Below are 24,800 nucleotides of genomic sequence, written 5' to 3'. Positions count from 1 at the left end.
ATCTATTTTACTTTCTTACTCTGTCTCTCTTACCTCTGTCCACACTTTTTATTTTTTTATTATTTTTTTTTAAGTCCTCCTTATGTTTGTGTGTGCATTTATTTTCCTAATCTTTATTGAAATGTTTTATAAATATGGAATCACCACAGATATTTCGTGGTTGTTTGTGTTTGGTTTGCATGGCACTGTCGATGTCTTAAATGCAGAATATTTTCATTGCTTGCATATCAAACACTTCATGTCTGTAATTCACAAAAGGTGTTGCAATCCTTTGGCTGTTTTGTTGGCAGAAAACATGTGCAACAGTCAGTAAGTTGTGAACATGTTGACTCTGACAAAACCATCAGGAGTATTAAAAACTGGCTTCCATGAACCTAGCATACAGGTTCATTGTGTTGCTGCCATACATCAGCCAATTGATTTGAATGTGATTTTCTGCAATAATTTGAGAGGTCAGATTTGTAACATCTTTGTATCTTTTCAGGGTCGCCTCTCAACGCCAGCGCAGCACAGACGGCCGCCAATCAGACACAGCCGACACTTCCAACAGCTACACCCTCGCCATCTCCTCAGCCAATCACACGACTCGCTCAGGTCCAGACCAACAACAGCAACAACAAGAGAGGCACATTCACTGATGATCTTCATAAACTGGTGGACGACTGGACGAAGGAAACTATAGCAGCGGCCAATCAGACACGGCCCTCCCTTAACCAGATCAAACAGCAGAGACGAAAGCAGGAGCTCGAAGGCAAAGCGCTTCACAGGGGAGGAGCTACACATGAGGTATGAGAAATGAACAGGTGCACTCGGATATGATTTGTTTGGGGGGCACTGCACCTTATAGAGAACTTCTTGAGAACTTGCGATGAACTGTAAACAACACTGAGAAAGTTATGAAACGGTGTTCTCTGTGTGAAATGTGAAAGGGTTCGTTGAATGATCACAGGTGATTTGTTCAGTCAAATTGAGATTTGCAGTGAGTATAATGTGTATCGATAAAGAAAGTTTGCATGGGTGCAAACTCTATTGACCCGTGTAAAACAGGTGTGGCTTTTCATAGGTCAGCAGGCTAATTTACCTAAACTTGTCTGTGAAAATGGCGGCAGTAACAGGCCAGAGGAAGCTTTAGTCCTTTTGAAAAGAGTGGACTTAAAGTTCTGGTTAATTTTGGGGAAAATGCAGCTTTTTGACATTTGGTGCCACAACAGCGTCTGTGTACTACTTTTGTATAAGAACTGGCTTCTTTTTCAGATTAAGTGCCATGTTGGTCCCAGCAAGTTCCAGTTGCCCCTCTCCTGCCCCCTGTCTGCTGCTTTAGGCCCGGGGATGCCCACAACCCTAGCACCAAACTCCTCAGCAATGCTCCCTCCTGGGTACCTTTCACCAGCAGGCTCCTATGGCGGGATGGTTCCTGGTCCTCTTTTCCCCCCGCAGTGGCCTGGTCTGCCTAGTCCGGTCGGCCTGCTTGGTGCTGGAGGAAACATGCCCTTCGGCACAATGGCAAACCCAGGGATCCAATCCTACCCTCTGGTTGTGCATGACTCTGAGACTGGCCCCTGTCTAAAAACCACTAGGACTACTTAATCTGCAAATTCGCTCTGCTACGGTTCACCAGAGCGACTCCTGTACATAATGTGACCTTGTAAAAAAACATAGTGTTGGTATTCTTCATAGAACACCTATATATGTAGTTTATTGTGTGTTTGAGTGTGTGTGTTTGAAAGTACGTGTGTTTACTTTGTAGTACATGTTAAGTATGTTTGTCTAAATACCTAATGCTTTTTGGCTTTGGTCTTGACTAAACGTAGCCATACAAGTCTCTTTTTTAGGTCACAAAAACATGTTTCACTTTATTCTTTAATACTGTGCTACTGTAGTTGTCACAATGATTTAGCCTTTCTATCTTACATCCACATTAAACGCTACACTACATTTGGAATCCAAAAACAAGTGGTTTGAGATACAGTATTAATGATGAAGATACCTGAAGGAATGTAGTGCCTTGAGCATTGATTTATAGATTTTTTGCTTCTGTGAAACAACTGCATGTCTGCATCCAGATGATTTTATTTGAGTGCAGTCTCTCTCTTTTTTTTTTTAATGCATTACAGACACTTTTGGGTTTTTTTTGTTTACATATGAATGCCCTTGTAGTACTGCACTATTAACACAGTATATGCTCTTAAAATATCTCTTATAATAAAATTAAGTTTTAACCCTCGTTTACTTTCTACCATGTGACAGATGGCATGCCATAGAGGCGGTATGTGCCATTGCCTTGCAGAAAGAAATGGTTAATGTGAGACTGATGAGTGAAGAAGAAGAAAAAAAAAGCCAGCAGCCAAAATCAACATTTTCAGGTCAAATGGTTAGTTGGACACGGTCTCTTTTTGATGTATTGGGTAGCACAAGAGTTGGCATTGTTGTGTCCTTGTGCTCAGAGAAAAGGCAGTGTCCAGAGCCATATAAACTGTACATAGTTCTTTCTACAGTGTATGCCTCTGGTAATGATCAGAATGTAGCAATTAATATGTGAAGGCTTGAGGCTTTAAAGTGCAATTTAACCCCTCCACAAAGCTTTGATCGTGGCCTTGCCACAAGCCTTATCTCTGATGTGTGCAACAGGAACAAGCTGATAAGTTGAACAAAGTAACAAAACAAAAAGCAAACAAGAGAAGCTACTTGGAAAATAATGAACAATACAAACCACTTATCAAACTCTGAAGTCACTACTGCTCAATGTTTTTTTTTCTCAACTTGTCCTATTACTCAGCATACAGTGTCTGTAAACATGTTTTGTGCAATCACCACTGAAGTCTGACCTTTTAAATTATTTGATGTGTAAAGCTTTTTTTTTGATGCTGCTATTGTCTGAGGTTAACTATACATTTTTGCATTCTATTCACAGAAAATGGTACTTACAAATAAAAACAAAAAGTCCTCTAAGGAGATGAATAAATGAGACTCGCAGAGCAGTGTTATTGCCTTGGAGTTATAATGTTGACTTTGCCTTTTCTTTGTTGATGAAATATTTCAAGAATCAAATGATTCTTAATGCTGAAGATTTGCACAACACATAGTTTCTCTTAAGATATGGTCAGTTTCCTAAACTGTATATAATAGGTTTCACAGACTGTACTTTTATTAAAATCACAGATACGCATGGCCAACTATAATGTTCCACAACGCAATCATAAATAAAACTGCTGATATGGTCAGAAATTTCACATCACATTTGAAAGAGTTTTGCATCCCGATCCTGCCAAGCTGTGAATTGTACAGTTGTCTTGTACTATATATTTGTACATTTCGTTTGTTTGATGGTAAAAACTTGTGTATGGGGGTGGAGGTGGTGGAGGGGTTGTTTGATGTATATTAATCCATCAATTCAGTTTGAATTGGACTTTTATAGGATATTATGCAGAGTCTTCTGCTTTGGTGAAATACTTCCATTAGTAAGAGATTTCTGTTCTCTGTCACTTGTATCTGGTATGTTTTTGTCTCAACTCCTTCGCTGCTAACTCACTGTGAGCGGAGAAGGGAATAACTATTGTTTGCATATTCATTAGGGTGCGATGATCAAAAAAGAGGAGATGAGATGCACAGAGGAGGAGCCTTTCTTCAGCCTTTGCACATCTCATTTCTCTCTGGAAGACAACATTGCCCCCTGGTGAATGTGCTCCGATTGTCAAAGGCTTTGTATTTTAAATGTGTGGGATTGCTTCTGCCTGCTGATTGTCCCAATGCATTACCCCACCTACCCTGCTGCACTGTAATCACAGACTGTATGTTGAGAGAGAAATAAACATTATTTTGTGCTTGATTGTCTGTGTCATAGTTGTTTTTTTCTTCCACTCAAAAACCACATTAAAAAAAACCCAACATGATTTATTTAGCAAGTATATATAGAAACCATGAACATTTGCACTCAATGAGTCCTTTATGAGTTGTACTTCATGGATTATCAGTAAAGTTATTTGAGTGTATGACATGAAAGTGAGGCCAGGCTTGATGTATTCATGCTCAGTCCTTCCAACAGTCTTTGAAACACAGCCACAGATTCGCGACTTAAAAGGGAAAATAATATCCAGGAAATGAACAACTGAGAAAAGGGGGATAGATAAATCACTAAACAGGAAAAAAGAAATGCATGTATCCAGATTAATATTGGAAGAAAACAAATTTGGGCCTTTATTTTTACCTCCTCCAAGCCGAGAAATTGAGAAATAGGCCCTCTATTTTGTGGCGAATGTGTCAACCGCTGTTTAGCGGCGCAACGTTTCAGCAACGGTTACCCCCTTTTGTTCAACCGAGTTCCTGAATAATATCCCAACACAATGCAATGATCAGGGTATTAAATTATTATTTGAAAAAACACAGCACTTGCGTTACCCTGGATCATATCTGGGACTATCTAATGAATCACAAAATCGATCTGCAACCCGTCCGAGCTGGTGTGAGGTTTCCGAAGAAGGCAGTCTGGATGAACGTGGAGTAGTAAGTGCTTCTTCTTTGTGAGAAATCAGCTCACATTAAGGAAAATGTAAGCTTAATTGTATGTGTTTTTTACTTTAATTTTATGGGTTTAATTTAAACCTATTGTACCTTGAATGCATGAAGTAGTAAAGTCGCAATTCAATACAAGGATGCCCGACTATCTCCCCCCACAATGCTGAACATTTCAAAAAGGTATTTCACCGCAGAGATGGAGAACAAATTAAGTCTCTTATCTTCTCACTTATTCACTGAGCTGATCGCTCTTTAATGTTGTAGTTAACATCTTAAAATAAAACTACTGCATGGTGTGTGGGATTCACAGGGTGAGGTCATTGTGGAGGGAAATATCAGAGGGCTGGATGGTCAACCAAGTTACAGACTGTCAGTACTTTATGTGACCTAAAACACCAGTGTTTATCATTTTTTATGATCTGTTTTAAAAATAAATCCTCCTATCATGTAAATGTCGTTAAAGTGGCTTCTCTTTGTGTAGCTAACAGTGATGTGCCCGAGTGGCTCTAACCTAGTTAACATTATGCAGCTTTAATGAAACCCTGTGTAGACTCAAAACGTGTTTTTTAAATAACAGAACAGACATACACTAGTTGAATTTTAACTTGTAAATAAAGGGTTAGCTCATTGTCTGTGTGTGTTATATTTAACGCAGTGCACTGTTGTTGTTTGTTAGCTGTTATTAGCTTGTTAGCTAACATCGCCAGCTTGTCGTTTTTTTATTGTTTGAGCAGAAAGCGTTTTAAAGTCGACATATAGTCAACATTAACTGGATTTTAAAAAAAAACATGTTTTCAAACTTAATTGCGTATTGTGCACTGCTATGCTGACCTAACTCATGGATGTAAACAAGCTTGAAGAAACTGTCAGCTAGTCTCACTGCTGTGTCTTTTTCACTGCACGTCAAACAAATATAACTGTAGTTAGTTTGGAACAAAAGCAAACATGTTGACTTCTTTTGCACCTGTTATTTGGGATCTAAACATGTGTGTTTGCTGCTGGGATTGAGGGACATCCTCACGTGACTGCACTGTAACAGGTGCTTAAAGTGACTCTTCTAGGCTTGTCTCTTACTGCTTCAGTTGAGTGACTTTAGCTGTTATAACACATGATGTGCACTCATAAAGTAAACCTGGGAATGGATGCACCAATGGTTCTCATTTGTGTTCCTCTCTTTTAGATGTAAACTGGAACAGCATCTCTGTCCCAGCAGTGGCTGTTGGCACAATGGGGCTGGACTTTGATGTAAAGACCTTTTGCCACAATCTCCGGGCCACCAAGCCCCCTTATGAGTGTCCGGTCGAGACTTGTCGTAAGGTCTACAAAAGCTACAGTGGAATTGAGTATCATCTCTACCACTACGACCATGACAACCCAACTCCTGCACAGACTGTACCCCAGAAGAAAAGAAAGGGACGACCTCCTCGCGCCTCGTTGGCCGGGTCGGGGGATACAGACGAGGGAGAACGTAACGTAAGTGGAGGTCCAGGACAGGGAGGCAACACACCTGGAAGCCCCAACCATTCTGAGCACTCTCACTCCCCGGGCAGAGAGACAATGACCTATGCCCAGGCGCAGCGTATGGTGGAGCTGGAGCTACAAGGACGCATCCACCGTATTAGCATCTTTGAGAACATCGATGTGGTGTCAGAGGAAGACAGTGACGCAGAGGATGCTCCTCCATCTGGCACAGGGGGAAGTGGTGGGGGAGTGTGTAATGGTAGTGATGGAGGAGGTAGCGAGGTAGGAGGTAGTGGCAAGGACCGACAGGATATGCCATCTTCTAATGGGGGTAAATCCACCCCAAAGTCTGGGAAGCATAAAAGTAAAGAGAAGAAGAAGGAAGGCTCGTCTCATCATCACAGCTCTCAGTCTGGGCCTGCAGTCAAGCTGCCTGAGGCAGTCTTTAGAGAACTGGACCAAGAGAGACCCGATGCCCCTCCCCGGCCTTTATCCTACTACAGGTCTGTACTGAAAGTTCTCGTATCTTTTATTCATAATTTGTAGCAGGTATGAGATATATGCTTAAGTGTTTCAGAGATGTGAGTCAATTTAGAAACACTTTAAACACTCAGAAGCTCCACTTTGAAAATGAGGGTGGAATTTGGTGGGATAACCAGAAGAAAATGCCAGGCTGTTTGCATGTCTTAGGAAACATATTTCAACTTAGATTTCTTGTTTTATTTTGTCTTTAAGTTCTCCTTTAACCAAAAGATTAAGTTGGTGCCCTGTACTCCTAACTGCTAACAATTCGTTGCCACCCATGAGCTATTACATAATATAAACACATTTTCCTCTTCTTTCCCTCTTTGCTGTTCAGGTATATTGATAAGTCTGTTGAGGAGCTGGATGAGGAGGTAGAGTATGACATCGATGAAGAGGACTACATTTGGCTTGACATCATGAATGACAAGCGGCGGCGGGACGGTGTGACACCCATCCCTCAGGAGGTCTTTGAGTATCTCATGGACCGATTGGAGAAGGAGTCCTACTTTGAGAGCCACAACAAGGTAGCTGAACTTGGGACATTTTGGGGGAAAATATTTGTTACCACTTGAAAATACTAGAATGCATCCAACATCGTATCTCTCCTGTCCTCCTCTCTCCCAGGCAGACCCCAGCACCCTGATCGATGAAGACGCTGTCTGCTGCATCTGTAACGATGGAGAGTGTCAGAACAGCAACGTCATCCTGTTTTGCGACATGTGCAACCTCGCAGTGCATCAGGAGTGTTACGGCGTGCCCTACATCCCAGAGGGCCAGTGGTTGTGTCGGCGCTGCCTGCAGTCACCGAGTAGAGCTGTGGACTGTGCGCTGTGTCCCAACAAGGGAGGCGCTTTCAAACAGACAGACGACGCACGCTGGGCCCATGTGGTGTGTGCCCTCTGGATCCCAGAGGTAAGCCCATTACATGCAGTCCTTAAGGGAGCTTTATAAATCTTCAGATTCAGTTGTGTTCGCCTGAGTTATTTACACTTCTGCAATCAATACTTGTCAATACTTTCCAAGCACTATAATTAAGAGCAGTAAATATAATTATGAATTGTTTTCTGCTTTTCCTCAGGTCTGCTTTGCTAACACAGTCTTCTTGGAGCCGATTGATAGCATCGAACACATTCCACCTGCTCGCTGGAAGCTCACCTGCTACATCTGCAAGCAGCGTGGCTCAGGTGCCTGCATCCAGTGTCACAAAGCCAACTGCTACACCGCCTTCCACGTCACGTGCGCCCAGCAGGCGGGCCTCTACATGAAGATGGAGCCTGTCAGAGAAACCGGGGCCAACGGCACCTCGTTCAGCGTCCGCAAGACGGCTTACTGTGACATCCACACGCCTCCAGGATCAGCCCGACCTTTGGCAGGAGTCGGCGGCGCGAGCATGGGGTCTTCTCACAGCGAGGGAGAGCTGGAGGAGGACGATGAGCCCAGCATCGGCCATGATGACGATACAAAGGGCTGGAGCTCTGAGCGAGCCAAAAGGGCGAAGGCCAAGTCGAGGCTTAAGATGAAAAGAGCAAGGAAGATCTTAGCTGAGAGGAGAGCTGCTGCGCCAGTTGTGTCTGTGCCCTGCATCCCTCCCCACAGGTACGCAAGAGTTTGTATTTTGACCGTACTGTAGGGGCTTCATAACTCCTAGACTAGAATATCTGCCGAAAATGTTCCAATTGTGACCTGAAAGTTCAAATTGTGTTTTTTTTTGTTTTTGTTTGTTTGTTTCCACCAGGTTGAGTAAAATCACCAGCAACTTGACGGTACCCAGGAAGAGCCAGTTCATGCAGCGACTGCACAGCTACTGGACTTTGAAGAGGCAAAGTCGCAATGGCGTCCCTCTGCTACGCCGCCTCCAAACACATCTACAGTCGCAGCGACACATTGACCCTCTCCCTCCTCAACCTCCATCGCAGCTCCCTCCGGTGACTTGTGCTACTGTGTAGATACTGCTTTATATTCTTTTCTGTACTTGCGTCATTCAGTCGTCTAACATGATTTTGGGTTTGTGCGTGTTGGCACCGCAGAGGGACACTGAGGAGAAACAATCGGCACTGAAGGAGCAGCTGAAGGCCTGGCAGAGGCTGAGACACGACTTGGAGAGAGCCAGGCTACTGGTGGAGCTCATTCGGAAGAGAGAGAAACTCAAGAGGGAGACGGTAAGACGCACATTTGTTTTCTAACCATCTATGCAGGCACGACAAAAAAGTTGGTTCAATCAAAAGATGGGTTTGTAAACAGTATGTTATTTTGGCTATTTAAATGGAGGGCACATGTTTTCCATTTTTCATTCTTACACAATCTTTTAGTGATTTTGTTAAAGGTAAAGAGTTTTTGTGTGTTCAGTTCTTGCTTGTGTGGAATCTCTGTTAAATGTGTTGGACGGTCCGACACATTTAACATTTAAGAACTGGCTGTTCAACAGCATCACATGTGCTAGCTTTAATTTGCCAATCTACACGATCCCGTCTCCGTCCACTTCTCAGTAAACCTAATGTTTTTTCACAGCAAGCCAAGTAAACATTTGAACGTGAAGAAAAAAACCCCCTAAAACTTCCTTTACTCCTAGCAGCTCTGTAAAATGTGTGGGTTGGACTTGGATTTTGAATTTACTTTGTGTCAACACACACACACACACACACACACACACATACAAACACACTATTGGGTGAGATGCGTCTATGTTGATTTATTCAGCAGGTGTGTATTGTTCACACTGTGTTTCAGATTAAAGTGCAGCAGATGGTGCTGGAGATGCAGCTGACTCCCCTCCTGGTGCTGTTGAGGAGCACGCTGGAACAGTTGCAGGAAAGAGACACAAACAACTTCTTCACTGAGCCTGTACCACTGGCAGAGGTAAATGCACCGACGCACATTCAGAAAGTCTACACTTTGATCGCAGCCTCCACAGTCAGTGTGTGTCATGCTCTTATCCTGGCCTTTGCTTTAATATCTGAAAAAAGAAACACCAACAACTGCCGACTCTTCACCGTCAGATCTGCACAAAACAAATAATTGCAGAATAATAAAGCTTAGTTTAATTCAAATCTCTACTTTCTCTCTCCTCCACTATAAAGGTGCCTGACTACCTGGACCACATCGACACTCCAATGGACTTCCAGACCATGTGGAACCTGCTGGAGTCCCATCGCTACCTCACCTTCGAGGCCTTTGAGGCTGACTTTGGCCTCATTGTAAACAACTGCCTCAAGTACAACGCTAAGGACACGGTCTTCTACCGCGCTGCCCTGCGGCTAAGAGAAATGGGCGGGGCTGTCATTAGGACCGCCAGGCGGCAAGCTGAGCGGATAGGCTTCGACTACGAGACCGGCATGCATCTCCAACGAGAGCCGAGCCCTGAAAGTCAGCGCGAGCAGGAGCGAGACAGGGACAGGGAGAGGGAGCGGGAACGAGACAGAGAGCGGGACAGGGATCGAGAAAGAGAACGGCTGTTGTCGTCCAATGAAGAAGGTCAGTTGGCATATTTTGCTGTAGTTCTTGAGTTGTGGTTTATGATTGTTTCCTTCAATTCAATTCATAAAGCTTTATTTGTCCCCAGGGGGCAATTCAAGCACCGAACTTCAGCACAAAGTGAAAAAAAAAAAAGAAGAAGCTCTAAAGGTGTTTCTAAACTTAAAGGCATTAAATAAATAAAAACGGGGGCATATTTCGATAGCCTTGCATTTGGAGTTCATATATGCTTACAAACACTTGCCTGTCATTTCACAAAACCAAAAGTGAAGAGCCTAGACAGATCTTTGGCCTCTTGGCCAGTAGGTGGCGCCAAACAAGATGAAGTCTCCTCTTTGCTCAAATGAACTGTAATTCTTCTTTCGCTGCTTGAAATTGGCAAGCCCTCTTATACTTGTGATGGAGAATCAAAACTAGACTTAGACTTAGACTGAACTTTATTGATCCTTTTGGGATGACTCCCTCAAGGAAATTTAGGAAAACTACAGCTTGAACATAAAGGAAGAACATTTAGCAAAAGGCTGAGGCAAACGGTTAACATGTAAAACGAAAAAGCACCTCAGCAGCAGAAGAAAAAAGCATGAAATCCTCATCCACACAACAGGCTTCATGTTTTTATGAGACTCTTTGTTTTTACAATCACTTGTCTTGATTCTTATTGGTTTAAATAAGTGTAAACAAACAATTCAGGTCAGGTCCTCTCACATGTACACGTGGATGACACTTCCACACATGCTAGCTTTTGGTCGAGCATGTAGCAATATGAACAGGAATAACTTCATGTTGTCACAGGAAACAGCCCACATCCTTCCCTTTTATTAGTTTCCACAGGGCTTGGGGCTCAGTGGAAGAATCTGTCGTCTCAACCAGGAGGTCGGGATTCGACTCCCAACTCCTGCAGTTTTATGTGGAAGTGGGCAAGACCCTTAACCCCAAATTGCTGCTGCGTCAGCATCCTGTAAATGTGTTTAAATACTCAAAAGGTGTGTAAATGTGGCTTGAATAGGCTAGGTGGGTTTGAGTGACTAGAAAAGCACGATACAAACTCAAGTGAAGTCTGTTTACAATTTCCAGACATGTTTCATAGCTTTTAAATAGTTTGTCTTGTTTCATATTTAACAGCTTCTGTCCCCCCCCCCCCCCAGAGCTCCTCCTGATGGAGAACAGGCGACGGCTGCCGCTGGAGGAGCAGCTGCATTACCTGCAGACGCGTCTTGACGAGGTCAGCTCGGGAAAGCACAGCATTGGTCAGTCGCGTCGAGCCAAAGCTCTGAGGAAAGAAATCAGTGTCATCAAAAGGAAGCTGGCGCACCAGAGGGAGGGAGGCTCGGGATTGGGGGGCAGGGAGTCTGTGGGAGGGGGAGACCGCGGCTCTTCTCTCCCCCATCACCCATCTTCTGCAGGACACCTTGATGAAGGGGGAGAAAGCAGCAGCCAGGAGATAAGCGGGAAAGGTAAACGTGGGAATATTAATAATGTTATTTATGTGCGATTGATAAAACGTGTTAAAGATGAATAAATTAAATGTTTTCTTCCAATGTAACCTCTCTCCTTGCAGACCTGAATGTGTCTGCCCTGGCTCCCGAGGTGGGCCGCCGGACGTCCGTGCTCTTCTCCAAGAAGAACCAAAAAATGGCGGGGCCCCCCAAAAGGCCAGGACGCCCTCCTAAGAACCGGGATCCTGGGTATGCCGGGGCAGGTGTGAATCAAAGCCCCATCGGTCCCCCTCAGCTTCCCCTTTTGTCCTCCACCAGGCAGAGGAAGAGGCCGCGCAGCCCCCGCAGCAGCTCCAGCTCTGACAGCGACAGTGACAATGACGACCTGCTCCCCGGTACTGAACACGAATGCCGAAGGGGAAATTCGGATCCATCGACGTGCTCACACTCACTCTACCGCTCCTATCTCTCTCCATTTGCTCAGGTTTGCCTAGTAACGGTTTTGATGGAGGTAATCAGCCTGTGACAGAGAGCTTTCGTGTGTACAGAAACGACACCCGTCTCCCTCGTTCCAGCTCGGACTCTGAGTCCACAACCAGCAGCAGCAGCAGTGCAGCTTCTGACAGAACCAGGTGACTATTGCTGAATTGAATAAGTAAATAAGCTCAGATTTAGCCTACACCTTTCTGATTGGCTAGATCTCTCCATGTAATTTATTATGCACTGATTTATGACCTGAACTTATCCTTTCTTTAATCTGTCAGTAAGAATATAAATAGATGTCCTGGCATGTGAAACTGTTCCTTGAAACCTCTGACATACATGAGACAAGTGTGACCAGCCAGGTTGTCATTAAAGGGATATAATGTTGCCAATGCAATGATGAGTATTCATTTTTAGAAGCACAAAAATGATAAACACGTATAACTAAACAAACAAAAATGGAGATCACTGGTAACCTGAAAAGTTGTTGTACAAATGAGGAAACTGTGCTGGGTTGTATTTACAGGCGATGTCATCGTTAGGTAAATAAAATCCTTGACCGTTCAGATTGTAGACATTAGTTCTTTGTATGGTCTCTGTCACGTCTGTCCTCTCTTTCAGTACGACTCCCTCTAAGCAGGGCAGAGGAAAGGCCTCGTTCTCTCGCTCCGCCTTCCAGGAGGACAGCAGTGAGGAGACGTCAGGCACTGAAAATGATTCCTACTCAGTGGGAGGATCGCGGAGCGTTTCACATTGTAAGCACTTTCTTTGACCAAACACGCACACTCCTCCCTGTGTCACGCAAACACAGTTTTTTCCAGTTACGAAGGTGAGTGTCTTCTTAAAAGTTTCAATCTTGATGAGGTTGGTAATTCAGTTTAGCTTCATATCTTTGAGATATGGAGGACAGGTAGATACATCGATCTGCCCTCTTCATTTACAGTGTTTTCAAGAAGTCAAAACTTCTATGGCAGCACAGAACATTCATTAAGGACACCTATCCCAGCTCTTGTCCAACTTTAAATTCCAAACCAGGCCTAGGAACAAATTATATTATATAACTTGGTCATCACTTTGTAGGGCAAGGTTTATTTCATAAGCAATAAAGGCGTAAGGTTAAAATAGCACCCAGTCACTTAGTTAGAAGTGATGACTGTCTTCCTGTTCCTGTGCTCCTTACCGTCAGTGGTGCGCGGTCGAGCCAGGTCAGGATGCTGGATGACTTCTGACGACTATTCTTCTCTTGAAGCTCTGGATCTGGTGTGGGCCAAATGCAGAGGCTATCCTTCATATCCTGCTCTGGTGAGACCCTAATCCCCTCTGCTAATAGCATACATTCAAGTTTGACCAAAATTTTAAAATATCCTTATCGAGCACATCTAATCCTCTTCTTTTTTTTTTTTTTTCCTGCAGATAATTGACCCGAAGATGCCGAGGGAGGGAGTGTTCCACCGTGGTGTCCCAATCCCCGTCCCACCCTTGGATGTGCTGAAACTAGGGGAGCAGATGACCCAGGAGGCAAGGGAGCACCTGTTCTTGGTCCTTTTCTTTGACAACAAGAGAACCTGGTCAGTACTTTGGGGTGTTTCGACTCATGTTTTTTTTTTAAATATCTAAATGTGATTATGTCATACTCTTCTGTTTTTACTCTGTTGCACTGTTTCTGCCCCCTCCTCGCTCCAAATGACAAGGTAATGTTAAAAAAACAAAAAACAAGACGCAAGCAGTACAAGCTTCTGATATTACTGGATGTGTGCTCATAAGTCAAAGTTGAAAAAGGTGTTCAAAAGAAACTGCACTCATAGTTCTAAAGTGCAATACAGCACCTTTAGCAGAAGTAGGGCGAACGTGGTTTTGTTTGAGGTCATAGGGTGCTGCAATCACTTCAGAACTTTGACGTTCTTTGCTGCCTTGTGGCCTTAAAAGCCTTCAGGTGTAGAAATCAGGTCAGGTCAAACCCCCACAAACGGGTAGAAAGTATCATAGAAAGAGTTTAATCAAGCAGCTGGAGTGACGGCTCATAGCTTGTTTTTTATATATAATAATCTAAAGTGATAGGTAAATGGTTGCCATGGTAAGCACAAGGATTTGATTGATCGTTGAAATAGCTTGAGAATGAATAAACTGAAATTATTTAGTAAATAATATGCACATAGTTAAGCAATAAGATAATATATCTTTATTGCCATTATACAAGTGCAACAAAATACTGTTGCCATATCAAAAATATACAAATATACTATACAGCCAAAAATGTGACATCAGGTCGGAGCGCTCCGATCCACAGTGTCTGCGCGCCACCATCGTGGTCTCAAAAAAGCAATGACTAAATGGCTGTGTAAAAGGGACTGATATGGGAATTTGAAAGTCATAAATAAAAGATGGTAAAGATAAGCCGCACTACAAGGCCACCATTCTCTCCCAGGTTGGTTGATGAAAACGAGGCAGAGTTTATTTAACAGTTGACTTCAAAAATGTCTCCTCTGAATCAGTCATGAGCTGCACTAGATACCAGTAATTTAATTTAGCACAACAAATAAACGTGGACTACTGACAGTGGTTCATGTCTCACTATTTGTTGATGTCCTGTCAACAGAGACAATGTCGGACATTACAGATGGTTAATTTTTAAAATAGCGCTTTTTTCACAAGTTTATCTCTTTCTTCTATCACACTGTAAATGGGATTGAAGTATCTGGTGGGTCTGGATGCTACACCAGTTGAGAACCACAGAGCTAAAGTTTAAAGTCTTTATGGTGGAAATTATTTGTAAGGAAATTAAGTTATTGTTGAAATAGTAAGCTTAAGTAATGGAGACATGGTTGAGACTATGAGAAAAATAATGGATTAAAGGCCAAATAAACCAAACTAAAAGGAATAGATAACGGGTTGAAACAGTTAGCTTTAGTCATGGATACATGGCTGGTATAAAGGTGCTTTTGCTGATTAAAAAAAAAAAAGAACAAAATATTGATAGTGAAGTTTCATAGAAACATTTTCTTACAATATACATTGTTGTACAAGCAATCATTTCAAAATGTTATTGTTTAGGAAGTATATTTGATTGGAAGTTAAAAAGTGGCTGCTGGTTGAAGCCTGAAATCAAGAAGCAAAAAAACCCCCAAAAAACAATAATTTGTTTAAGTAATATTGCACACTAAAAAAATATAACGACTCTGGATTGGAGGGACTGGACTTACCAACTGATGCGTCTATGTTGATGCAACTTTGTGTGTAACCAGGCAGTGGCTGCCGCGCTCGAAGCTGGTGCCGCTAGGTGTCGACCAGGAGCTGGACAAGGAGAAGATGCTGGAGGGCCGAAAATCAAACATCCGCAAATCAGTACAGGTGGCCTACCACCGTGCCATGCAGCACCGCAGCAAGGTGCAGGGAGACCCCAGCAGTGAGACCAGTGACAGTGACTGAACACACACACACACACACACACACACACAAATGTAATGTATCCTTGCAGGTGTTGTAGAACATGTGTTTCACTATCAAGAGCCTGAGCCTCCATCACAGAACACAAAAAACAGTGCCAGTAGCAGAGGGGTGGGGGGGAGTCCTCTACAGTGGCCCTAAAACACAAACACTCACGCACACTTAGCAGTATTTAATCTGACGTGTAAAATATTGTATTTAAGAGAATTGAAAAGAAGGTTATTAATAATGTTGTTTTGACAAATATGCTATGTTCAGAATCATAAATGGAAATATTCTTGGTATGTGGTCAATATGTTTAACGCCAGATGATGATGATAATGGTTTACACACTCTAAAAGTGAACGTAGCATCACATAGACAAACACGTCTCCCGCTCATTCTTGCACATGTGGTTTTACATTTGAACAGGGCATGTAGTGACCATTAAAATGCACACAGTTGGTAAGGCTGTTCGTTCCAACAATCAAGCACATCATCCCCCCCCCAAAAAGAAATCAGTGGTGTGAGAGGCCTGTCATTTGTTAGTGGGACACCAAGAGAGACAGCTTGAACCCGTTTCAATGTTATTTATTCTGCTGACTCCTTATTAACAAGGTCAACAAGCCTGTTTTATCATGGACTACTTCGAATCACTCCGACAACACGAGACATTTTTTGTCTGATCCTTTGTTTTTCTTGTTGTCTGTGTTCATCATGTCTCCTGTTTTTATGATTTTGTAAACCGTGTCAGTGTCACACAGGCCTCCGGTCAACCAATAATGAGGACTAAAATGAAACACATGATCGCCTCACTGTCTGTTTTAGTCTCAGGCTGATGGCTTTAGAACTTTTATATATACAGATTGCATAAAGATAGAAATTTAATAAAAAAAAAGAATTGAGTTTTTTAAACTTGTGGGTGGTCTTGTGGTCACTGTGTGTCTGTGCGTGGGAGAGTGGACTGTGTTTTTTTCATGCTGGTTTTCTTGAATCATTTCTCGCGACTATCGTGTGGAACATTTGTTTGGTCAATATCTCACCAAACCCATTCGCTCTTTCATGTAATGACTCGCCATGTTGCAACATTTTTATCCTGATTCAAACATCATGAAAACACAATACTTCAGTTTTGGTAATGGATTCGAAAAATCGGCAAACATCACCCAACACTGGGAGGAAGTTTCTATCACTTGGGGATGATTTGTATTTGAACACAGGAGTTTATTTAATATTCTCCAAGATGAGGGTAGTCACTGTGTATATTTTAAAATGTGACATCTTGTAGGTAGAAATGGATACGCCCACAGGAATTCCTCATCATAAGTAAGGGTGTTGAATCATGGGCAACAGTGTTTGTAGATAACTTTTACGTGGGGGTTTTTTGTTCGATAGTTTATAACTAGAGTTTGATCACAAGTGCTTCACACCGCCTCGTGCAGTAATTTTTTACATGCCGAGAAGTCAAGAATAAGGTTTTAAATCCACTTTTGAGATATCCTGTCAATCATCTCACTGGATGTTCAAGTCGGCACGCTTTGATTACTTTTAACAACTTAGATTACCTAAAAGTTCACCACTTGTTTACATTATCAGTTATATTAACTAGAGTCTGTTTGATGACAAATATCTCCCATGACAATCAATTAAAATTTCCTCTGCACAGACCAAACTTTTTCATCTTTATCTTTCACACGTCTGATAAATATCCCCCGCCCGACTGGAACTCCTCCCACACACCACAGTACGTCTACTGATATGCAACCAAAGCGTTACCACCCCTCAGAGTTTGCCACATTGTTTCCTGAGCAATGCTCTGAATGGGAGTGGAAACTACTGATAAGCATCAGGTGAAGATGACACTTAACTGTTGTCTCTCTTTGTACACATTTACTAACACTTGGTCTAACTGTATGGGTTTTGTTGCTTATTTATTTTGAATAAATGTTAAGTTTAGATGTGTAAATACGATTTTTAACCAAAGTGTTGGAAAGATTTAAGTAATAAAATAAAAAGTGATCAAATAGGCTTTAATGCCTGCAAGTTACCAAAGTCTTTCAGGTGAATGAAGTGAAAGTTCCTTATCTATGGAGCCTTACAGAAAATGAAGTAGGATACAAGCGAAATACCTCAGAGGTGCATTTGGTTAGAATGACTAAAAGGCGGTGGTGGTTTTAATAATAATAAACCTTTCAGGTGTACATTGTTGGGTGCTTGATTAAGCATGATCTTTAGGGTGCTCTTCCACTTGACAGAATGTGAAAAACAAGTTGCCTTTAAAATGAAATGGAAAAAAATAAAACCATACTTTGTAGGGCATTTTCTCTGTGAAGAAAATTAACTATGCATTTTAGGCTTAGTCTCACTCTATGCGCAATTCATGTTCTGTGCTCTGCATCTGCAAACACCCACTTAATTAAATCGGAATGTGAGTTTTAGTCACCGTTTAAGATTGTGAGAGATCGCTTCCTGACAGCAGAGAGAAGCAGCAGGGCTGTTTATCGTCAAAATCTATCTGTGGTTTAGGTATTTCTTCTGAAGACTGGTCATTTCTGTGGAACTAGGCGTCGAAACAAAGTTGTCCCAGAAGTGTAATCCAAAAAAGGTTGTCCGTTTATTGAGAGGTGGAGCTGAGGTTGCTGCTATTATTCATGAAAACATGTTTTCTTTTTAAAGACGCCCACATGCTTTAGTCACTCGGCAGGAGTTTAGACACTGAAGGTAAACCGAGTGGCTTTTAATCTTCCATGACGAGTCTCACTCGGGGCGCCTTGTACTTGTTTCCAGAGGTTTCATGGCTCGGGTTGTCGAACTTTCCAGGAGAAAGCGTATACTTGAACACACGAACAACAATATGATCTTGCGAGCAGACTAAATACAGGCTTTTTAAGAGTCTGCAAATATTTCGTAATGTTTAGGTTTAAAGAGCATTACTTGAACGCGGTGGCGTTCATTGCGTTGTCTACACTGCTGCTGGAATGTACCACAACATGTCAGGTGAGTTTAATTCAACTTTAGATCATATGCATGCAGGTATACATGCATCTTTATGAGTATTAAAAATGAACATCACCTACAACTCTGACTGAGCCAAAATTATTGTATGGTGTAATATGCTGTTTTGTCAATGATTGACTTTTTACCTTTCATGTCTTGCTTTCAGAGTGGAGATGAAAATGGTAAGTTATACTATTTTGATGCGTTTATCTCATCGGAACTATTTTATGGACTACCACGAGTTACAATAGGGCTGTCATTCCTCTTCTGTGGACAGATTCTGCTGATGGACAGTGCCTGCATCTGAAATTTATCTCAGCCCCCTGCCAGGAGTTTCTGCCCTCTGCATGTGTCAATGTCAGTGTTCGGAGGCAGGGATGTGGTAGGCTACACATTGCACAAAGAGAAGACAAGCCCCATAAAAGTAAAAAGACAATTCCGTGTGCAAAGAATAAACGCATAATGAAAGAGGTAGGAAATGTTGTCTTTGCACCTGCAGAAACTCGATGAATAATATCATGATGCTAAAAGTTGGTCTCTGTGTTCTGGTTTCTGTAGTGTGAAAAAAAAGCAGGGGAACCGGGATCTAGACGTGACTGCGAGCAGGTGTGTTTTTTCAAAGCTGACAAAGGAACTGTTGTCAATATTTCGTACAGAACAACATCAATGAACTGCAGAGTCAACTATACAGTACCAGGTATTGTTGTACAGAATAGCTGGTTCATATTTTTTGTTAATTTTTCATTGCTTCATATATATGTTTTTTTTAAATCTTCATGACAGTATGAATGTAGACTATATACAAATGGACAGTGGGCTTCAGCCTTCTGCAGTTGAACAGGTGCACTGTTTGCGAATCTGCTACCAGAGCTTGTGCAGAAGGGATTGTTTGTAAGAGCCACAGTATGGATGTCATGTTGCTTCTGCAAACAAAAAAACCCTCAAAACATTTAACTTAGTGATACAACCCTTAAAATCCTACCAGTGGGTACAGTCCACGGCAGAACAGATAATGGTTGTGTATGTTCAATGAGCCAAGATGGTGTTTATGATTTGTCTGGTTGTTTTCTGCTGTACTTTTTTCAGTTAAAAAAAAAAAGAAGATGACTTTAACACAAAATGATGTGAGATCGAACTAATATGACAAAACTGGATTCGAAAAAATGTTGCTAATATGCTTTTTAATTTTATATTAATGTCAGGTTCTTTCTGTTAACAGCTTAAACAATGTGGTATCCCTAAGCAGTAACAGGTGTTATTACTGATAGCCAATCTCACTCCTTCTCTTCTGTATCGTTGGCGTTTCAGATACTGGCATCTTTATTGGAACAACTGCAATCATTAGAGCCCATTTCAGTTCAGATCTGGTGATTGTGATTTAATAAAATTGATCTTATTTAAATACTTAAACATCATTCCTCGTGCCCTTTGAATAGGGGAATTCATTTCACTGAAAATTAGAGTAGTAAAGGTCATCAGAAATAAAATAAAAAATCTCTTTTAAATTAAATCTATTTAATTTGTATGCTTTTATCATATGTCAATATTTCTGAACTGATTGCCACTCTTTTCGTTTAAGTCCTCATTCCTCTGCACTGTTTTCAACTGTTGATCAAATCCTTTTGTTTTTTGTGTGTTGGTTGGACTTAGATCCCATGCCAGAGTTTGATTTGTCTGTGAATCAGTCATCTAAATCTGTCACTGTCACCGTGGAGCCTGGACACAAAATCAAGACCAAATGGTGTTACTTAAAAAGTAGAGTTGACTGCAGAGGTGGCGCATCCTCTAGTACTGTAAGTATAAGTGAAACTCTTTGTCAGCATCTATCCCATTTATTATAAACGTACTAATTAAGAAAGATTATTTTTGTCTCTGTTTCAGATTGATCCATCAAAGTCTCGATCAGCTCTTCTTAACATCCCTTTCCTGCTGCCCTGTGTCTGCGTGGTGGTATTTGAACAACAAGTTATTTTTATGTCACATATTGTTGTTGAATCAGTCTGTTTGTTTTTACACTTGTGCATGTCTTGTCTGCATGGACAGGTATATTACACCCACACAGACGCTTTACGACACAAGAAGTGCCCATTTCAGAATCAAAGCCTGGCAGGTGAGTGTGACAAACAATTTCTGCAATATTTTAAAACTAAAACACCTTTCAAAAAAATATGAACACTGTGTGAGATACCAGTCACACTTAAGTTTGGTAATACAAGTATACAGCAAGCAGCCGATAACAATAGCTTAGCACAAAGGCTGGTAACAAAGGGAACAGCTAGTATGACTTTGTCAAAAGAAAAGAATATCATCAAAAGCTCAAACTATGTCTTGTTTGTAGTGTAAAATTGACAAGTAATGGTTTTTACAATAGTTTTTTTCTGTAATTTGTCTTATCTAGTCTTGTCATTGTTGTGTAATTGTCAGGAAAAAACTTTACAGAGCACTCCAGGAAGTCTTGACAGAAATAGTTCCAGCACATAATTCCTCATATAGACTATGAAACAGAGGTGTATGTTCATCCTGTTTCTAGTTTTCATGCTAAGCCAAGTAGTTGGTCGCCTGACTGTAGAATGACACGTTTTTAAAATGTCTTTTAAATTCGATTGACCTTGATAATTTGTGCATTGGTAGCTGACCAATTTTTTATTTACAGATAAAGAAAGGTTGTTAGTGTGTCCTATCTGTGTCCACATTACTTCTACAGATGTCAGAGATGTTTGGAACTCCTCTACACTCACTGTGTTCAAGTCCTATCTGAAATTGAGCTCGCAATGTCCAGCCAGCGACTTTCAGATCTCTGCCTCCCTCTGCTGGAGGCAGCATGAACACCTCTGCACTCCTGTACTCGACCTCACTCTGCTGCAGGAGACAGAAGATGGAAACCTGGTACAGTTTTTTTTTTCTTGTCAGTGGGAAATCTGCCAACAAATCTCAAGCTCTTGTTATCTTCAGTTATTATTATGTTTTAATATATAACCAATATGGTTTGTACTGCTTCCAACATCAACATCAAATTGTATAGTTCTTTATGGTAACATGTCTCAGTGAGTTTTTTTTTAAATTAATATTTCAATGTTTAATGAAAGTCCTTGCAAAGCAAATTTTTTGAAACACTTAAAAACTATAAGAGATCAATTTAAGTCCTCTTCCCATCTTAATATGCCTGACATATTTAAAAAAAAAAATCCTCTGGTGCCACCATGTGGTGTTTTGTGTTAAAGGCTATTATCTCACTTACCTTTCACGTAAGAAAACAATATTTGCACAGTGTGATCCTTGAAGACCATCGCTCTATATTTTTAAAGTATGTGAGCTCAATTAACATCTATACCTAAACAATTATTTACTCAAATAATACCAAAATGGACACAGAAATTATTTGGATACACCATATTACATACCTCAAATACGGTTCAGTTACCGTATCAGTCCTGCACTGTGTACTCTGTGCGTCATAATTGCATGGTCAAGAGTGCTGAAGGCCTTTCAGCAGCAGCTTGCAAATAACAAAGGGTGCAGAAAAGACTGCAGACAGGAGGCTCCAGCAGTGACGGCAGCGCCTGAAGCTCACAGTTGCTGGCTAGCTTCTTACAGGAATTTGCTTGTTGTGGTTGTGTTTTGTGATAAAAGCTCTTTCTAAAACATGCCGCTCTTTTCAACAGAAATATAACACATCTGCTGTTGACAAACATCCTAACATGTGTGTTAAGGTAAGTAAAAAGACATTTCTGCATCCTTGCAATATGTCATATGACTTGCAGATTCACATTTGTGTTTTTTGTTGTTGTTGCAGTTTTCCCTTCAAGGGAGCAATAATATCTCTTGCCCCTACCAGTCTGGTGAGTCAAGCAGAAAATTACAGATTGTATTTTTTTTTATATCGGTGATTAGTCTCAATGCTTCTGTCTCTGTCTCTCTTTTGACTCTCTCTCTCTCTCTCTCTGTCCATCACAGACAAGTCGTCATGGGAGGTGTACATCAGACCAGGAAGACAGACCGTGTTTTTGTATCTCACTTCTTCCATTCAAGCAAAGTTCTCAGCTCAAATCTGTACCCTTAGTGAGAAGGGATGTACAGCCGAGGGCGAGGTCCACTCTACTATAATAGTGAGCATTTGTGTCTTTGTGAGAGAGTTGAAGCGAGAAAGAAAACTGTAAACATAATGTTAAAATGTGAGTACATAAAGCAACAAACTTTGTATACTTAATTCCAGGAAGGGAATCCCACAGAGACAAAGATGCTTGTTCCTCTTCTCCTCATTGCTGAGAAGAATTGCGTGCAGGTGACGTACTTGTCATAACCCTGTGCACTGAAAATTGTGCTTCTGGAAACGGATTTTTTCATTTTGAATCTTCTTTTCCGCAGGTGTGGCAGTCTGATCCTGCCCTTTTCGGTAGAAGAATTCTGTGCGTTGATGGTGAGTGAGAGACACATGGGCCAAAGGGTACCGACTCTTACACGTTTGAGAATCAGTTCAAGAGGATGCATGGATTGCACACGCACATATTTCCCACAAGATAAATGGATTCACTGCCTTTTCTGGGTTTTTTTTCAGGCTCACATCACAGATGGGGCTTATCTGCTGTTGCTGCTCTGATCGTTGTGGTTGTTATTGTGTTACTTGGAATATTCATCCACCGTCTCACCAAGATTGGAGCAACAGGTAGTTTCAATTAGCTCATTATATACTAGTTGCAGGAACAGGTTAAGTACATGGGAGTAATCATTGTTGATGTCTCTTGAGTGTTTGTCTCCATCTGTAGATTTCATTTCATTTGTTTTAACTTAATACAATTGGTGCTGTAAAAGAAGCCTCTGTCTTTCCACATATTTCCAGGTTGGATTTCCATCCAGAGGCCAGTGTTGCTGGTGTGCTCATCAGATCATTCAGCCCATGTCTCTGCTGTGTGTGCATTAGCCTCAATCCTGCAGGGTGACCTGAGTGCCACTGTGCACATGGCTCTGTGGTCCCAAGGCTCTCAAACACAGGCCGGGGAAAAGTCTGGCTCTGGAACTGGAGTGGCAGATCTGGGTCCACTTCCCTGGCTGTATGGGCAGTGGGAAACTGTGCTCAAAGCTCAAGGAAAAGTGCTGATTATATGGAGCCCTGAAGCGAAGAAGACCTATGAGACATGGAGGGAGGAACGATTAAAAAACAAGGGAAAGAATGAGGAAAAAAATGAAGAGACACTAAAGGACCTTGAAGAAAATGTAAAACTATATGGAAGAAAACTGGGGAAATTCAAAAATGAAAAAACTCCAGGAGGAAAAGATTGCACGCAATTATGTGATGTTATAGACTGCTGCCCACATAAGCAGCCCTCTTCAGTGATAGCCCCAGTGTTTACGGCTGCTCTGGCCTGCCTGGAGGGGGCGCTGCAGGGATGCAAGAGTCAAGGAGTGGCTCTGGTCTACTTTCAGGGACTTTGTCGCAGCAGAGACATCCCAAAAGCCTTCAGAGGAATCCCCCGGTACTGTTTACCGCAGGATTTTCGGGGTATAATACAGGAGCTGGGAGGGATCAGAGGACAGACAAAAGCTGGTCAATTCAGGCGGCACTGCTGGCCCGGACTCCTCTCTAAAATGCTGTCAATATGGCTGGCACGACGGCTGGCCCAAAGTCTACAAGCACTGCTGCCTCAGACGCATGGAAAGAAAGTGCAGGGGTCAAGTGTCACACCGTCACTTAAAATGAACTCAGATAAGACACAGAGTGGGCTCAAGTTGCCACTGGCATCAAACAAGGCAAGGCCAGGGACTGTGCAGGAGCACGAGCCGCTCCACGTGTCCTCATGAAGAGCAGAGACACTTCTCAAGTTTCTGATGGAGGCAGACTTTTGTTCTGCTGGAAACATGATACCTGTATGAGACACTGGATAGTGTTACATTGTGAGCGACTCAGGACAAACACCCTGGAACTATTTATTATATTAGCAGTGTTAAAATGAAGAACCTGGTTTTGCATATTAACAGCAGAAATACTCTGTCCTATCACATGCACTTATCTGTTTTGACCATTAGCTCTTTATGTCGCTTTCCTGACCAGGACTCATCAAACACCTGTCGTATCTTTGTAAATATGCTACCTTTATGGAAATCTGGTTGCAAATTAGATCTCAGTTTCTTTACGAGTTTGTTTGGTGTTTTGAAGCGTTGGGACACGTGGGACGTTTACTGCCAAATGTTTGCATGGGAATATTTTTCAACAGAGATGTTTTGCTCGACTTGTAAAAAGAGGAAATGACTTGAACTGAAGGGTGCTTGACTGTTTGACAGTTAGTCCTTGTGGTGCTGTGTTCGGGTGTTTTACATATTTATTCCATTAGACATTGAACCGTAGCAAGTTTGCAGCATCTTTTTGCCTACTTAAGAGCAGACTTTTAGTCTGCAGCCAGAGTATTACATATTTGCAAACATACACCTTGCAAACCAAAGAAAATATGAATTCATGTTGTGTTTTTGTTCCTTCAGGTGTACAGTACTTTTTATTTA

At 41.8% G+C, this 24,800-nt stretch overlaps 3 protein-coding genes across 11 annotated transcripts in view; all 3 read left to right on the top strand.

Moving 5' to 3' along the window:
• The window catches only part of LOC306833705 (serine/threonine-protein kinase WNK2), a 41,175-nt gene extending 37,349 nt beyond the window's left edge, over nucleotides 1-3,826 (top strand). For all 8 annotated transcript variants that reach the window (XM_079359175.1, XM_079359177.1, XM_079359174.1 and 5 more), the window contains 2 exons: nucleotides 485-786; nucleotides 1,255-3,826. In XM_079359175.1, coding sequence (XP_079215301.1) covers nucleotides 485-786; nucleotides 1,255-1,587 — 635 coding nt within the window. In that variant the 3' untranslated portion in view covers nucleotides 1,588-3,826. The remainder of the gene's footprint in view (nucleotides 1-484; nucleotides 787-1,254) is intronic.
• A 206-nt stretch (nucleotides 3,827-4,032) lies between these two features.
• brpf1 (bromodomain and PHD finger containing, 1) lies at nucleotides 4,033-16,226 on the top strand. The gene is made up of 16 exons (XM_079359182.1): nucleotides 4,033-4,546; nucleotides 5,693-6,476; nucleotides 6,833-7,022; nucleotides 7,123-7,410; nucleotides 7,577-8,094; nucleotides 8,234-8,423; nucleotides 8,526-8,657; nucleotides 9,226-9,354; nucleotides 9,576-9,969; nucleotides 11,115-11,423; nucleotides 11,528-11,800; nucleotides 11,890-12,037; nucleotides 12,510-12,643; nucleotides 13,075-13,190; nucleotides 13,302-13,456; nucleotides 15,131-16,226. The coding sequence occupies exons 2-16, from the start codon at nucleotides 5,740-5,742 to the stop codon at nucleotides 15,312-15,314; spliced, it is 3,897 nt and encodes a 1,298-aa protein (XP_079215308.1). The 5' UTR covers nucleotides 4,033-4,546; nucleotides 5,693-5,739; the 3' UTR covers nucleotides 15,315-16,226.
• Nucleotides 16,227-17,483: 1,257 nt separating this feature from the next.
• LOC306833816 (interleukin-17 receptor C) lies at nucleotides 17,484-24,771 on the top strand. 2 transcript variants are annotated; one of them, XM_079359367.1, is made up of 14 exons: nucleotides 17,484-18,490; nucleotides 18,586-18,779; nucleotides 18,867-19,005; nucleotides 19,959-20,101; nucleotides 20,190-20,258; nucleotides 20,352-20,418; nucleotides 21,013-21,194; nucleotides 21,971-22,018; nucleotides 22,102-22,147; nucleotides 22,263-22,414; nucleotides 22,522-22,590; nucleotides 22,674-22,725; nucleotides 22,864-22,971; nucleotides 23,146-24,771. In XM_079359367.1, exons 1-14 carry the CDS (start codon nucleotides 18,439-18,441, stop codon nucleotides 24,102-24,104), a joined length of 2,280 nt encoding a protein of 759 aa, XP_079215493.1. In that variant the 5' UTR covers nucleotides 17,484-18,438; the 3' UTR covers nucleotides 24,105-24,771. The 2 variants fall into 2 exon arrangements, with proteins under 2 accessions (XP_079215493.1, XP_079215492.1); XM_079359366.1 differs by having other exon boundaries at nucleotides 20,190-20,418.
• Nucleotides 24,772-24,800: the final 29 nt, after the last annotated feature.

This window comes from Symphodus melops (assembly GCF_947650265.1).
Source record: "Symphodus melops genome assembly, chromosome: 13".
Taxonomy (NCBI): Eukaryota; Metazoa; Chordata; class Actinopteri; order Labriformes; family Labridae; genus Symphodus; species Symphodus melops.
Note: the sequence above shows the minus strand (reverse complement) of the source record. Positions and strands in the feature narration are given on the sequence as shown.

Bases quoted from the DNA above. Each gene is read 5' to 3' on its own strand.
- brpf1 (XM_079359182.1), top strand. From the start codon at position 5,740: ATGGGGCTGGACTTTGATGTAAAGACCTTTTGCCACAATCTCCGGGCC. The intron at 6,477-6,832 runs GTCTGTACTGAA...TTTGCTGTTCAG, and splicing joins CGGCCTTTATCCTACTACAG to GTATATTGATAAGTCTGTTG. The intron at 13,457-15,130 runs GTCAGTACTTTG...GTGTGTAACCAG, and splicing joins TTTGACAACAAGAGAACCTG to GCAGTGGCTGCCGCGCTCGA.
- LOC306833816 (XM_079359366.1), top strand. From the start codon at position 18,439: ATGATTGACTTTTTACCTTTCATGTCTTGCTTTCAGAGTGGAGATGAA. The intron at 20,102-20,189 runs GTAAGTATAAGT...TCTCTGTTTCAG, and splicing joins GTGGCGCATCCTCTAGTACT to ATTGATCCATCAAAGTCTCG. The intron at 22,591-22,673 runs GTGACGTACTTG...TCTTTTCCGCAG, and splicing joins CTGAGAAGAATTGCGTGCAG to GTGTGGCAGTCTGATCCTGC.